This window comes from Stegostoma tigrinum, chromosome 1 (genome assembly GCF_030684315.1).
Source record: "Stegostoma tigrinum isolate sSteTig4 chromosome 1, sSteTig4.hap1, whole genome shotgun sequence".
In the NCBI taxonomy this organism is placed as follows: Eukaryota; Metazoa; Chordata; class Chondrichthyes; order Orectolobiformes; family Stegostomatidae; genus Stegostoma; species Stegostoma tigrinum.
Genome location: NC_081354.1, coordinates 106,099,342 through 106,116,033, shown reverse-complemented (window position 1 = coordinate 106,116,033; position 16,692 = coordinate 106,099,342). Strand labels below are relative to the sequence as shown.

The 16,692-nt window shown below is 41.3% G+C and overlaps 1 protein-coding gene across 2 annotated transcripts in view; it reads left to right on the top strand.

The window, feature by feature from the left end:
- ociad2 (OCIA domain containing 2) overlaps positions 1 to 15,397 on the top strand; it is a 30,252-nt gene extending 14,855 nt beyond the window's left edge. For both annotated transcript variants that reach the window (XM_048542631.2, XM_048542622.2), the window contains one exon: positions 10,522 to 15,397. In XM_048542631.2, the coding sequence (XP_048398588.1) occupies positions 10,522 to 10,622 (101 nt within the window). In that variant the 3' untranslated portion in view covers positions 10,623 to 15,397. The remainder of the gene's footprint in view (positions 1 to 10,521) is intronic.
- Positions 15,398 to 16,692: the final 1,295 nt, after the last annotated feature.

Below are 16,692 nucleotides of genomic sequence, written 5' to 3'. Positions count from 1 at the left end.
CAAACCTGAACAATCTGGTGTCTTTTGGTGAATAGTTGTCAGGCTGACTGTAAGGACATGAGAAATTTTCCTTTCATTAAAATTTTCCAGTTCTTCACGTGTCTGGTCCAGTCCAGTCCAGACCAATGTTGCACCGTAATCAACCCAACACAGTTCTTTTCATTGATGTAGATATTGCCAGCCCTCCAGGGAGGTGCCTGCATCCTTTAGCAATGCAGCAGCAGCTCCTACATTGGCTTTTGCAGCCTCTTGATGCTTGTACCAGGCAGTGTTTGGTGCCACTCATTGCATGCTGAATTTCTTTCCTAATCAGTCAGCCAAGTTGAACGTAAAGTATAAAAAGATGAAGTGCAGGGTCAGGACCTTAGAATTCAGCAGGGTTCCTGACCCCACATTCAAAGTCTGGCCCAGTAAAGCAGGAAAATAAAATCTATGGGAATTCAAGAGATAACACGGTGTGAAGCTGGATGAACATAGCAGGCCAAGCAGCATCAGAGGAGAGGAAGGCTGACGTTTCAGGTCAAGACCCTTCTTCAGAAATGGGGGAGGGGAAGGGGATTCTGAAATAAATATGGAGAGAGAGGGAGGCGGATAGAAAATGGATACAGGAGAAGATAGGGTGAGAGGAGACAGACAGGTCAAAGAGGTGGGGTTAGAGCCAGTGAAGGTGAATGTAGGTGGTGAGTTAGGGAGGGGATAGGTCAGTCTAGGGAGGACGGACAGGTCAAGGAGGTGAGATGAGGTTAGTGGGTTGGGGATGGGGCTGGGGCTTGAGGTAGAAGGAATGGTTAGGGAGGTGGGGACTAACTGGGCTGGTTTCGGGATGTGGTCGGGGGAGGGGAGATTTTGAAGCTTGTGAAGTCCACATTGATACCCTTGGGCTGCAGGGTTCCCAAACGAAATATGAGATGCTGTTCCTGCATCTTTCGGGTGGCGTCATTGTGGCACTGCAGGACGCCCAGGATGGACATGTCGCCCAAGGCTGGGGGGGGAGTTGAAATGGTTCGCAACTGGGAGGTGTAATTGTTTGTTGCGAACTGAGTGTAGGTGTTCCACAAAGCAGTCTCCAAGCCTCTGCGTGGTTTCCCCGATGTAGAGGAGGCCACAGCGGGGACAGCGGATACAGTATATCACATTAACAGATGTGCAGGTGAGCATCTGTTTGTTGTGTAAAGTCTTCTTAGGGCCTGGGATGGGGGTGAATTTACATTGTTTGGGAATTCACATTGTTTCCACTTCCTGTGCCTCGATTGAAAATATTGATCCTAATGTAGAGAAGTGGCATTACAAACTGTAGGTTTATACAGGAGTATGCCAGCTTAGTTAAAGTTGTCCATAAATATGTCCACAGATGACATTTGTACCATGCAAGTGCCAATTGATGTCTACCTCCAATAAAAGAGAATCTAAGCATTGTCCTTGATATACAATGGCATTGCCATTGTTGAATGCTATTAAAATCCAGGCTTAACAATGACCAGATACTGAATTGGACTCGTCATACTGTGGCTTCAAAAGCAGGAAAAAGGCTAAAAAGGCTCACCTCCGAAGTCTCCAAAACTGTCTACTAACTGTAAGACACAAGGCAGGAGTATGATGGAATATTCCTCACTTGCCTGAATGAGTGCAGCTCCAACAGAAACTTGAGACTGCAGTAATACTACTCGACAATTTCATAGTTGACTCCAGAAGAGCAGATAAGGGTCACTTATTTCACGTGTACATGGGCAGAAGCTTTAAAAGAGATCAAAGCTCGTTGAATTACAGAACACCTTCAAATATTATACAGATTACAGCATGCATATTACAGTTATAGTTTCCACATTCTTGTATGCATCATTTATTCCTCAAACAAGGCTTTTGATAACTTCTAAACTTAATAGTCTGGATGCCCTTTTTCTTAGTTTTAGCTTCACTTATTACTAATTCTTAACCTACTTAACCCCCTTCAATACCATCCAGTGACAGTTTGCTTGATTTGCACCACACCCACAAGCAGTCACACTCTCCACTAGCAGCATACAGTAACAACAGTGTGTATCACCTACAAAGTTCACTGTAGATATTCACCAAGGCTCCTGAGGCAACACCTTATAAATCCACGATAATAAAATGTGAGGCTGGATGAACACAGCAGGCCAAGCAGCATCTCAGCACAAAAGCTGACGTTTTGGGCCTAGACCCTTCATCAGAGAGGGGGATGGGGGGAGGGAACTGGAATAAATAGGGAGAGAGGGGGAGGCGGACCGAAGATGGAGAGAAAAGATAGGTGGAGAGCACAGTATAGGTGGGGAGGTAGGGAGGGGATAGGTCAGTCCAGGGAAGACGGACAGGTCAAGGAGGTGGGATGAGGTTAGTAGGTAGCGGGGGGTGCGGCTTGGGGTGGGAGGAAGGGATGGGTGAGAGGAAGAACCGGTTAGGGAGGCAGAGACAGGTTGGACTGGTTTTGGGATGCAGTGGGTGGGGGGGAAGAGCTGGGCTGGTTGTGTGGTGCAGTGGGGGGAGGGGATGAACTGGGCTGGTTTAGGGATGCAGTAGGGGAAGGGGAGATTTTGAAACTGGTGAAGTCCACATTGATACCATATGGCTGCAGGGTTCCCAGGCGGAATATGATTTGCTGTTCCTGCAACCTTCGGGTGGCATCATTGTGGCAGTGCAGGAGGCCCATGATGGACATGTCATCAAGAGACTGGGAGGGGGAGTGGAAATGGTTTGCGACTGGGAGGTGCAGTTGTTTGTTGCGAACTGAGCGGAGGTGTTCTGGAAAGCGGTCCCCAAGCCTCCGCTTGGCTTCCCCAATGTAGAGGTAGCCACACCGGGTACAGTGGATGCAGTATACCACATTGGCAGATGTGCAGGTGAACCTCTGCTTGATGTGGAATGTCATCTTGGGGCCTGGGATGGGGGTGAGGGAGGAGGTGTGGGGACAAGTGTAGCATTTCCTGCGGTTGCAGGGGAAGGTGCCGGGTGTGGTGGGGTTGGAGGGCAGTGTGGAGCGAACAAGGGAGTCACGGAGAGAGTGGTCTCTCCGGAAAGCAGACAGGGGAGGGGATGGAAAAATGTCTTTGGTGGTGGGGTCGGATTGTAAATGGCGGAAGTGTCGGAGGATAATGTGTTGTATCCGGAGGTTGGTAGGGTGGTGTGTGAGAACGAGGGGGATCCTCTTGGGGCGGTTGTGGCGGGGGCGGGGTGTGAGGGATGTGTCGCAGGAAATGCGGGAGACGCGGTCAAGGGCGTTCTCGATCACCGTGGGGGGAAAGTTGCGGTCCTTAAAGAACTTGGACATCTGGGATGTGCGGGAGTGGAATGTCTTATCGTGGGAGCAGATGCGGCGGAGGCGGAGGAATTGGGAATAGGGGATGGAATTTTTGCAGGAGGGTGGGTGGGAGGAGGTGTATTCTAGGTAGCTGTGGGAGTCGGTAGGCTTGAAATGGACATCAGTTACAAGCTGGTTGCCTGAGATGGAGACTGAGAGGTCCAGGAAGGTGAGGGATGTGCTGGAGATGGCCCAGGTGAACTGACAGTTCGCAACAAACAACTGCACCTCCCAGTCGCAAACCATTTCCACTCCCCCTCCCATTCTCTTGATGACATGTCCATCATGGGCCTCCTGCACTGCCACAATGATGCCACCCGAAGGTTGCAGGAACAGCAACTCATATTCCGCCTGGGAACCCTGCAGCCATATGGTATCAATGTGGACTTCACCAGTTTCAAAATCTCCCCTTCCCCTACTGCATCCCTAAACCAGCCCAGTTCATCCCCTCCCCCCACTGCACCACACAACCAGCCCAGCTCTTCCCCCCCACCCACTGTATCCCAAAACCAGTCCAACCTGTCTCTGCCTCCCTAACCGGTTCTTCCTCTCACCCATCCCTTCCTCCCACCCCAAGCCGCACCCCCAGCTACCTACTAACCTCATCCCACCTCCTTGACCTGTCCGTCTTCCCTGGACTGACCTATTCCCTCCCTACCTCCCCACCTACACTCTCTCCACCTATCTTCTTTACTCTCCATCTTCAGTCCGCCTCCCCCTCTCTCCCTATTTATTCCAGTTCCCTCCCCCCATCCCCCTCTCTGATGAAGGGTCTAGGCCCGAAACGTCAGCTTTTGTGCTCCTGAGATGCTGCTTGGCCTGCTGTGTTCATCCAGCCTCACATTTTATTATCTTGGAATCTCCAGCATCTGCAGTTCCCATTATCTCTGACCTTATAAATCCACAACCACTAACTACCATCCAGGTCGTCAAGGGGAGCAGGGGCAAGGGAACAACATAACTGTAAGTTCCCCTTCAAACTACTCAACATCCTGAGTTGGAAATATATTGCTATTCCTTCATATAATTGCTGGGTCAAAATCCTAAAACTCTCTCCATAATGGCATTGTGGGTCTATCTACACTAAATGGACAGCAGTGGTTCAAGAAGACAGCTGTCCACTACTTTCTGTAAGTGTTGGGCAATAAATGCTGGCCCCATCAACAAAGCCACAGTGCCTGCAGGGATTAAAAGAATGAGGTCATGCATTTTTTGGTCCTAACATTTATAACACCTTATACAAAAAATACATAGCTCGAAAAAAGAAATGAAATTTGTTAATAAAATTGAACTATGCTACAAATAGCTGCAAGAAATTTCCAGGAATCAATGTTCCATCTTGTCCCATAACTAAGCTTGAACTGGACTTCTTTAGTGAGAAGGAATGCTTGGTCATCTAGGGTTTGTAGTTTTGAGTCTGTGTCAGAGTAGGGGTGTTAGTAAGTGCATTTGCATGGGCCTGCTTTCGCCTTACTCCAGTGAGATTTCAAAACCCACAGAATCAATACCTATGCTTTCCTGCCTTGATCATTCGAAGAGGCACACTAACATTTGTTCCAAATTTTCTCTCTCTCATATTTGCAAACAGACAAGCCACTGTTTAGTGTTTCAACTGAGAACGCAAGAGGGATCACGAGTTCAATGAGCTGCTTTTTAAATAACTAAAAATAAAACTAGGGTTCAGCTGGCTCCTGTTTTGGGGGCACAGCATAAAAAGAACCCAGGTGTATTGGAAATGGTCAAAGTTTGAAACCAATTAGAAGTTTTCTTGATTATTCCCTCTGTTCTCCTGACTTTACCTTCGTTACTTGAGTCTCCCAGTGTAGTTTAAGAACAAAGAACAGTACAGCCCAGGAAAAGACTTTTTGGCCCACCAAGCCTGAGCTGAGACATTACACCTTTCAAAACTAAAACATATTGCCTCTGTACAGTCCTTATCCCTTCATGCACTGCCTGTTCATGTATCTGTCAAGGTGCCTCCTGATTGCTGCTACAGTATTTGCATTTACCACCTCTTTTGGCAGCGCATTCCAAGCTCTTACCAACTTTTGTGTAAAAAAAGGTCTTGCCGGTTGTATCTCCTTTAAACTTCCACCCTTTCACCTTACACCTATGTCCCCTAATAATTGACATTTCTATCCTCGGAGAAAGACTGTGACTATCCATTCTATTCATGCTTCTCAATTTTGTAAGCCTTGGTCAGGTCGACTCTCGGACCCTAACAAGTGAAAACAAACCAAGTTTGTCCGATCTCTCCTCATGGCTAATACCCTCCAAGCCAGGCAACATCCTGGTAAACCTTTTCTGTACCTTCTCTAAAGCTTCCACGTGTTTTGGATAGTTTTGTGACCAGACCTGTGCACAATATTCCAAATATGACCTGACTAAAGTTATATACAACGACATTTATCTGAGAATACTAAGTCAAATAACCAAATAAAAGCATGCTGTGCTAATAGACGACAAATGAACTTGCAAAAAAATTTGACTTTTTGACTGTTATTGATTTATTTTTTCAGTGTTGAAAATCACAACACATTGATATATAATTGGGTACTTTTATCTCATCTGTGTTAATTCAGTTGTTATGGATCTTGGTTACAATGTTACCAGTGTTGGGAAAGAACATTCAAGTGTGCACAACATTTCAAATAATGGGCAGAATGGAAAAGAAATAAGAACAGCCCTGATAATAAATTATGCCATATGATAGTGAGAAAGTTGATGTTAGTGAGAAAGGGCGATATTTATGGGCCTCCTAGCAGTAATTATACCATTGGGCAGAGTAGTGAGCAATAAATAATTTGAAATTATAACAAAGGCAATGTAATAATCATTATAAAGCTTATTATTTACTTGGACTGGACCAACCAAATTGGTAAAAGTGGTCTAAAAGATACCTTCATAGAATTTTTTACATCAGTTTCCTGGAACAATATAAATAGGGATAAAAATTTTAGATCTTGTATTGTTTAATTAAGCAGCTTTATTGATTAACCTCACAGTAAAAGATCCACTGGCAAAAAGCAACAATAACACAATAGGAATTTCATTCCAAAGCTGAGAGCATCAAACTCCAGTTCCAAAAACAAAGCTAAGCTTGAATAATGTTAAATACACACGTATTAGGGGGAGGCTGTTTAAGATGGATTCGTTAAAGAGACAAGAAATAGTAGCAAAACAAGGTGGCAAACATTGAAAGAAGTAATTTAAAAATGTTCAACCAAAGATATTGCATTAAATAAATGAACAATAATTAGAAAGAACTGTTGATGCTTTACAAGGGAAATCAAGGATCGTATTAGATTAAAAGAAGAACATTTATGTGTTACAAGCAATAATGGTAATCCTAAGGATTTGAAACATTTTTAGAAAATTCCAAAAGTTGACAGAAGAGGAGAAACAGAATATGTGACTAAATTAGGGTGGAGCATGAAAACAAATTTTATGAGTATCTATGAAAGTGAGTAGCTGAAGTAAAAGTTTGTCCTTAGACCATAAGACCATAAGACATAGGAGTGGAAGTAAGGCCATTCAGCCCATCAAGTCCACTCTGCCATTTGAATCATGGCTGATGGGCATTTCAACTCCACTTCCCTGCACTGTCCCCATAGCCCTTGATTCCTTGTGAGATCAAGAATTTGTCGATCTCTGCCTTGAAGGCATCCAACGTCCCGGCCTCCACTGCACTCCGTGGCAATGAATCCCACAAGCCCACCACTCTCTGGCTGAAGAAATGTCGTCTCATTTCAGTTTTAAATTGACCCCCTCTAATTTTAAGGCTGTGCCCATGGGTCCTAGTCTCCCCACCTAATGGAAACAGCTTCCCAGCCTCTACCCTTTCTAAGCCATACATTATCTTGTAAGTTTCTATAAGATCTCCCCTCAACCTTCTAAACTCTAATGAGTGCAATCCCAAGTTCCTTAGCCGTTCATCATATGTTAAACCTACCATTCCAGGGATCATCCGTGTGACTCTCCGCTGGACACGCTCCAGGGCTAGTATGTCTTTCCTGAGGTGTAGGGCCCAAAATTGGACACAGTATTCTAAATGTGGCCTAACTAGAGCTTTATAAAGCCTCAGAAGCACTTCACTGCTTTTATATTCCAACCCTCTAGAAGTAAACGACAACATTACATTCACTTTCTTAATCACTGACCCTACCTGCAAGTTAACTTTTAGATAATACTGGACCAACACTCCCAGATCCCTTTGTACTTCTGCTTTACGAATTTTCTCACCATTTCAAAAATAGTCCATGCCTGTATTCTTTTTTCCAAAGTGCAAAACCTCACATTGAATTTCATCAGCCATTTCCTGAACCGCTCTCCTAAACTGTCTAAATCTTTCTGCAGCTTTCCCACCTCCTTAGTACTACCTGCCTGTCCATGTATCTTTGTATCATCGGCAAATTTCACCAGAATGCCCCCAGTCCCTTCATCTAGATCATTAATATATAAGGCGAACAGCTGCGGCCCCAACACTGAACCCTGTGGGACACCACTCGTCACTGGTTGCCATTCCGAAAAAGTGCCTTTTATCCCAACTCTCTGCTTTCTGTCAGACAGCCAATTCTCAGTCCAAGCCAGTAGCTCATCTCAAACACCATGGGCCCTCACCTTGCTCAGCAGCCTCCCGTGAGGCACCTTATCAAAGGCCTTTTGGAAGTCTAGATAGATAACATCCACTGGGTTTCCCTGATCTAACCTACTTGTTACCTCTTCAAAGAATTCTAACAGGTTTGCCAGACACAACCTCCCCTTACTAAATTTACAGGTATAGATAGGACAAATTAATGAGGGGACTGAAGAAAATGTGGATTTGTTAAAAATATTTTATACAATTCTTCATAGTTGCACATCATAAATTACATTCCAGAAATCGGGGATAACTTAGTGTTAAGGTTGAGGAATTTAAGAAAGTTAGTATCAAGAGAGAAAGGGTTTTGTAATAATTTAACAGACAAAAGCCTGACTTTTCAGAACTGGGATTTACAGCTCTACAAACCCAGTATCGGAAAAAAATGCATTCCCCTAAAACATTAGAATTTTGGTCCTGGATAGTGGGGAGGGAGAACCAAGGCATGGGGTGACTTTGAAAACATGGTCTATTCTGCTGGGTGTAGAAGCAGGCTCAGTAGAAGACTCTTTATCGAAGATTTTTAAAAAGCAGTAAAACAACAGAAAGAAAGCTCACACCCCATCCTTTACCTTAATGTATTCAAAAATCCCCTCCATGCCAACCCACGTTAACCATTTTGCTCTTCCCCCACTGCCCATGGCTCATCATATCCTCCAGGCAAACCAATGTTTATCCACCAACGCCCAGAGACCTTTATGACCCCAATGCCAACTTCTTGCCAAATCATGCCAAATCCCTGCCATTTAGCAAATGTAATTTAACATGCCAACTCATCCAGAATCTGTCATGGGCAAACCTCAGTCCCAAGCTGAGATGAGATAAAATTCTTCTTTTGATGAATTCACAACATCAACAATAAAAAACTCTCTGATTTTAAAAAAACTATATTTAACTTTATTTGATCCTGTATTAAAAACCCCTTTGAAACTGCTATTCACTACTTACAACTGTCAATCAAACTTTGAAATGACAGGCATCTTGCTGTAATATTGAAAGGTGTTAAATCAGTCATGCAGCCCTCATTTAATCACATTAATCTATGGATGGAGTGACAAAACAAGTATTTTTAATAGCCCAGACAGTTTTAAAATATTTAAATAGCAAGTTTCAAATGCTTTAGCAGTCATTTTCAACTATTTCTTTTGACAATTTTGCTAACAATTTGGGTGGTACTTATTCAGTACTCTGAGCATAATTTCGATGAGTTTGATAGCGTTCATTAGTTATTTCAGACACACATTTGTATCTATTTTTAACAATGCAAAGGGCACCTCGACTCCTCCAAAAGTGTTCTGGAACTGTATCCAAGACTGTGATTTCCCTCTGAAAAATTGTGCCTTACCTATCAAGTTCAAACCTGCTCTTAGCCGCGAAGAGGATACAAAGAGGCTTCAAAAATATAAAGACACATTAATTGAGTTAACAGCAAAATAGCAAAAGCAGTATAATGTTTGAAAATGTGAAGTTATCCATTTTGTTGGTATGAATAGAAAAATATTTTTTGATAAAAGTGCAGAACTTGTAAATAATGCGCAGAAACACAGTAAATTAGTATATAAGTACAGCAAGCAATAAGGAAGATGAATGCCATTCTGACCTTTACAACTGTGTGTTCGTAGTTATGGGTGCCAGCGGGTAAGGCAGTATTTATTGCCTATCCCTAACTTTTCAGAAGGCTGTTAAGAGTCATCCACATTGTTGTGGATCTGGGTCACATGTAGGCCAGATCAGGTGGGATAGCAGATTTCCTTCCCCAAAAGATATTGGTAAAACAGATTAGCTTTTATAAACAATCAACAATTAACTATTTTTTATTTGAGTTTTTTAAAGAAAGATTGAATTCGCATTTCACTATATGCCACAATGGATTTAAACCGACGGTGTCAGACAATTGGCCTGAGGTTTTGAATTACTAGTCTAGTGACATTATCACCATACCACATGCTTCTCCTTAGCTTTTAGTCCCTATATTTAAGGACAGATGCATTTGCATTGAAAATGACACAGAAGTGTTTCATAAGACAGGGGCCATGGATAAGGGGTTATCCATGAAGTTTATAAGTACTTCTTTAAAGCATATCAGACTCTGCAGTGACTGATGAGGTTGACACTGAGGCGTTGTTTTCCCTGAATGAAATAGCGAGCGTAAGGACACAGTCTCAGGTGAAGTTTGATCAGATGAGAAATTTATTCACTCAAATTACTGTGAATCTTTGGGAACTGTCTACCCAAGAGGGTTGTAGATGCTTAAATTTTAAGCTGAGATTCATAGATATTTGGATATTGAGAATGAAAGGATATGAGCAGAAGGTGGAGAAATAGACCTGATGAGATCATTGATCATATTGAATGGCAGAGAGAACTCAAGTAGCCCCACATTCCTGCTTGTGTTCCTTGTTATGTTCTTAAAAAAAAGGAGAGATCACATACATCATCTCCATTGTTGCTTTATATGGATTAGGTTTTACATTTAATTGTGTGTATATCAAACTGTTTGGTTTCTATGAGCTGCAGAATCCTTAAATATTTGACTTTTGAATAATACCAAATATCTTTTTTACAGTTCAAAGGATTCATAAAGAATTAACACATCTCTGTGTCTGCAGCTTGGTGGAGAAATTCTGCAGTGTAAATCGCCAATATTCTGACCCATCTTACTTTTAGCATTTTAAATGTTGAGTTAGTACAAACAATAATCGTAGCATAATGTGTGGCATGTTTTATTGATGGTGATTTGCAAACTATAAGTATGATAGAAAGTGTGATTTGTATTCATCAGCCATTTTACTATACAACATATATCAACCAACAAGCTCATTTGTATTTGTAATGCTCTTTACAGTTTCCCATAATAAACTGGACCTTATGAGAGTATCTTGTCTTTGAAGGGGACCAGTCCTTGGTCTTGTCATGTATTAAATAAGATATGTTGTAGTTGGAAGTCTACCTGTTTATGTTCATGTTTGATCAGTGAGGTTAAAGTTGGTTGGAAATATCAAACAGCTATTGCTGGTTATATTAAAATTGTCAAACCTGGGTCCCTCTTAATAATGATACCAATGGTGTCTGTGTGTCTGCAATGTCAAAGATGTCCAAGATACTGCCATCTCACCACCATAATAACCCCTCCACCCCAAGCAAACTGTGATAGCAGCTGAAATGCGAAGCAACACTTAGCTATTAGGAAATTCTCAAAACTGTTTGAAAGTAACAGAAATGGATTTCATTTCAAATTTTTAGCCCTCTACTATTCAGTATTTCCATCTCTTTGTATCACTGTGTTGTCATTTTAAATAGTCGATGGTTGGAAGCTGAAAATGGGTTTTTATGCTTGTTTTACTTAAGTAACACAAGGAGAGATTTGCCTTAATTACTACGCTGAAGCAAAACTCTAAAGCATTGTACTCTCAGTATCCTCTTAACCACATTTCAATCTTCCTCCATACACAGCAAATAAGAAAGTCCTTCTGTGTCAAAGTTCAATGTGTTAAGTTCTCCTTCATGCAGCCAGGGAGGAAACAATCAATCTCATTCTGGATATTGCTGCCAGTCCTAGACTAAGTCCTCCAGAGACATTCTTAGAATGGTTTCATTAACATGTTCTCCTGTTTATACAGATGCCCATAGACACTAGACTCTTAGCTGCATAAGGATCACTCTATACAAAGTTGAAACCTGCCTTCTACTTCTAGTATGGAAGGATAATATAACCCATAAAGTCTAAATATCTATACTCCCCCTAACAGCTGATAGGGAAGTGGCATCCAGGAAAGCTGAAGAATGGCCTGGTCCCAGTGACTCCTCTTCTCATGCACTGTAATGCGATTGATCAAGTTATGATGAAGCTGTAACTCTACCCTCCAGCCTTCAATCTGATGAGCATGTCAGTCACTTTATCAGATGGGCCCACCAATTCTGGAGGTGGTGTGACAGAACACTGTAATTCCTGATTGGCTGATTTAAGGGTCACCTTGACTGAAATTCCTTTACTCTGTCCTCTAAAGATAAGAAGGGTATGGATGTTCATATGAATATTTCCTTGTATATGCTGGGAAAATCTGCCACAGTGTGTAACTGGTGTGTGCATCAAAGAAAATCTTACATTTGTACTTTAGAATCCTATTCCCTTTTCCATTGAAAGGGAAACACCAGCAAGAGGGTCTAAGATGTTTTCACAACAACTGAGGGAGTCAGAAATGAATTACTGGTCTCCACATTGCAACTGAAATGCTTAAACGTAGGAAGAACTTACATTGGTTGTGAAGACGGCATCAAAATCACAAAAACAAATCATCCTGTATTTGTTTGCATGCTATTCAGGGCATCTGTGATTTCTTCATTCTTCAGCAGTCTTCATATCTTCCCCTATTTGAAGGCACAGTAGGATATTCGTGACTCTCAAGCTTCAGCAACAACTTAAATTTATATAGCTCCTTTAATGTGGTAAAACATTCCAAGTTTCTTCACACGAGCATTACAAACAAAATTAGATATTGCACCATATTAGAATGATGAGGAAAGCCTATCTTAAAATAAGTACGAGGGAAAGAGAGAAAGGAGTTGCTTTGAGGGAATTTCAAAGCCTACAACACTAGCAGTGGAATGCATGACTGCTAATGGTGGACTGATTAAAACTTGAGACATGAACAACACGCAAATTAGTAGGTTACTCTTCCCTTTCAGTCTACTCCATATTCAATAAAATCATGAGGTCATGGCTGATCTGATGTTGACCTCAACTCTATGCTCCTCCATGTTCCTCCCCAAGAACATTTCACACCCCCTTACTTATCAAGAATCTCTCTCTCTCTTTGCCTTCATTGCCTTTTGAAAAGAACTCCAAGACGTTCAACCTTATGAGAGAAACTTAACTCTGTCTGAAGTGAATGATGCCTAATTTAAAACAATGACCACCCATTTTGGATTCTTCCCATCAGAGGAAACATCCTCTTGACATTCCCTGCCATATCCCCTCAGGATCTTGGATGTTTCAGTTAAGTTGCCTTACTCTTATAAACTCCAAAAGATAGAAGCTTAGCCTGTCTACCTTTTCCTCATAACACAACTTGCCCCTTCTGGGTATTTGTCTGATAAACATTCCTCTGAACTGCCTGCAATGCATTGCTATCTCTCCCTTAAGAAATAGGAAGACCAATAGTGAGCATAATACTTAAGAGAGAGTTAACCAATGCCTTGTAAACCTGCAGCATCATTGACTTCTATTTGAAACTTGATTACAATTACTTTTATAATCAGAATTAATGCACAAGAGACAAGACCTGGAGAAACACAAGTGTCTTGTAATGTTCTGGGACTGGAAGAAATTCTAGACAAAACATAGGACAAGGCCATGGAAGGAATTTACCACAAAAATGAGAATTCTAAAATCAGAATGTCACCGGTGAACACGGATGATGGGAGAACAGGACCTGTTGTGAGTTAGGAAACCTCTAGCCAAGTTTTGGATGAGCTTATATTTATGGAGGGTAGGATTCCAAAGTATTGCTCCAAAGCAGAGCAGCAGCAGAGATGAATGGCTCAACAAAAGCTCCGGATTCAGTGGTACCAGAACACACAGCTGGGATGCTAGAATAATTAGCTGTTTCTCAGCTCATACACTGATCCATGATTCTGCAATACTGGTCACAATTGGAACTGGTATAGATGTTGCATAATTATGATCTATATGCTTTCCTGTTGAAAAATAGCTCTTGGTTTCCTGGCCAGCTAGTAGCCTGCTTTCTCTTCTTAATAAAGAACACAAAGTGCTGGAGAAACTCAGCAGGACTGGCAGCATCTATTGAGAGACGAACAGAGATAACATTTTGAGTTTTGTGGCCCTTCACCAGAGCAGTTCTGATAGGAGGGGGTCATCGAGGGTCACACTATTTTTGATGGGGACATAGCGCCTCATGATAATTGGCATAACTAATGTGTAAGTCAGGGTTTGGGGTAAATCGAGGAGATGAAATCTTAAATAAAAGAGATGAGTGGGAATGTGTGGAAACTCAGATATGATGCTGTTGACAGGAAATACAAAGAACAGAAGTGTCACCGAGAATGAAAACCTGAGCCTCTGATTGTCCCAAGGTGCCTTCTATCCCCATCTGAATTGCAAATATGCAATGGAAATGAGAAGTGGCTACCATCAGTCCTGGAATAGGTTGATTAAATGTATTTTTTTTCTGCCTGAGGGAGCAGGCTCCACTTGTGAGCAATGCAAGGCCCTGCAAGGGACAATTGCATTAATCAGGTATTAAACAGTATATGGGCTGAAGTACTTGTATCTACATCGTTGAATCCCGGCAACAACATCCAGCGCCTTCTGAACTATCTTCACATGGAGAAGCCAAAGCAGAGGTTCCCTTTGAGGATGCAGAGTAGATTCACCTCGCCTATTGTCCTTGATGTCATTTCCTCCAGATGATTGAGGGGCCTTGGCACTACAGACTTGAGAGTGTCTCAGGATTCTGCACAGAATGGTGCCATCTGTTAGAGTAGGACTTGCATCTAAAGGGATAGATGTCCGTCCTTTGCCAGTGGCTGTCAAGATGACAACTTGGACTAAAATTTTATGTGACAATCTGCTTCCACTATCCACTGGAGACCTGTGCCAGCCACATCATTGGAATATGTTTCCATTTGTTGTGTTCACCTCCTGCTCCTTTTCACTCACTTTTCCTCACTTGTGGGTTATGTTTTATCTGCTTTAGGGTGGTAGTAGCTGTCTTGATGATACTATCGGTGAGAGCGTATTTGTTCTTGCGGAAATAGTTACCAGTTACAAAGCACTTAGGGGATAATGGCTTCATATTGAGGCTAAAATTCAAAGAAAAATGAAAGGATTGCTCTAAAAAATTTGAAAAAAACCTGACAATTGTGTGCCATGGAACAGACATTCTCAAATTTTACAATTTTAAAACTTTCGGGCTTAGGCATTCATCCATATTATGTAGAGTAATGTGTATGATATCTCAATGCCTGAATAGTGCATTGGTGATTTTATGACCATAAAAATTCAAGTTAAGGAAAAAGCACCTGAGTGTTGAAAAGTATTATGGAAAGGTTTTTTGGGTGGAGCGGAACTCCAGGAATAGACTTCTTGTACTGGTGCGATTTTTTAAAAAGTAGGACATGCTGTTGCAGATGATGTACATGCTCTGGTTTATGTTGAAGAGGCTGATTTTTCCTTTGTATTTGGCCACAATGACTCACTGCATTTGGTTTCTGGGATTAATAGTTTATGTTCAGACCAGACAAAAATTTTCCACCTGTCTTTCAGAATGCAAGCTTGTACAGGTTTTAAATAATAAACTTAAATTTTTAATAATGCACTACTATTAAAATTCTTAGTTCCATGTGACACACAAAGACTTTCTGAAAGACCATGGTTAAGAATCATCATCTACTGAATTTGGGCAGTGTACATACAGTTTGGTTGTGGCATTTGGCAAATGTTTTATCATCTGGAGTATTCTGATTCTTCACTGTTAAAAATTATGTTCTTTCATATAAATAAAACAGAAATAAAGTATTCTTATTTTAAGCATTTCCATTATCTCTCAGATTTAACCTTGATGTTTTCAATACTTCTCTGTTAGTGTATGCATTGTGTAGTCTACTCTCAATTTGGTATTCAGACGACAGTTGGTGTTATTACTGGACAAGCCAGATCCCAAACTAAAATCTAGTTTGATAGATCATATTTTGTTTTATTGGTAATAATGAAATAGTCTTTTACCGAAGCTCAACACACCATGCTGCAAATTCAGGTTCAACAATAAAGCAAGTTCATTACACAAAAGAAATGAAGATTAAATAGAATAAACCAAAATATTTATGTATAACGTAAACGTAGTGATTTCAAAACAATTTATTCTCACACCAGAAATGATTACATTTGCTGTCATTTCTGTAAGACTTTACCTAATTATGGCTTCAATTCCCCATCTTCAGAATCTGACATTTTCTTCTTTAAATTTGAATCAAACTGAGCTTAGATTTTCTCAGCTTCAAATAAGCTCACCAGAATTTTAACCAAACCTTCTGATTTGAAACTTGCAAACTACAGACATTAAGGCAAAACAAAAAGTTAAATAATTATTTAAATGGGAAGCAGATTCAAAGTGTGTCAATGCAGAAGGATCTGGACGTTTTTTTGTGCATGAATTACAGGAAGTGGGCATGTAGGGTCAACATATAATAAGAAAGGCAAATGGAATCCTGGCATTAATTGCAAAAGGACTGGATTATAAAAGTAAAGAAGTATTGTTACAATTATAAAAAGCATTGGTGAGATCATATCTATAATATTATGTCCAGTTTTGATCTCCTTATTTGAGAAAGGATGTGGTGGCAGTAGAAGAAGTTCAGAGGAGGTTCACCAGGATGATTCCAAGGATGAAAGTGCTTTTGTATGAAGAGCAGTTGAATAGCTTGAGCTTGTACTCACTGGAGTTCAGAAGAATGATAGGAGCAGTCTGATTGACGTATATAAAATGCTAAAGAGGATTGATAAAAGTGGACATTGAGCAAATGTTCCTCCACCTTGTGGGACAGTCTCAAACAAGAGGATCATAGGTATAGGGTCAGAGGAGGTAGGTTTAAAACTGAGATAAAGGAGAAACTACTGCTCTCAGAGAGTTGTGAATCTGTGGAACTCACTGCCCCAGACTGCAGTGGAAGCAGAATCAATCAGGATATTCAAAGGAAGGAATAGATGTATTTCTGATGA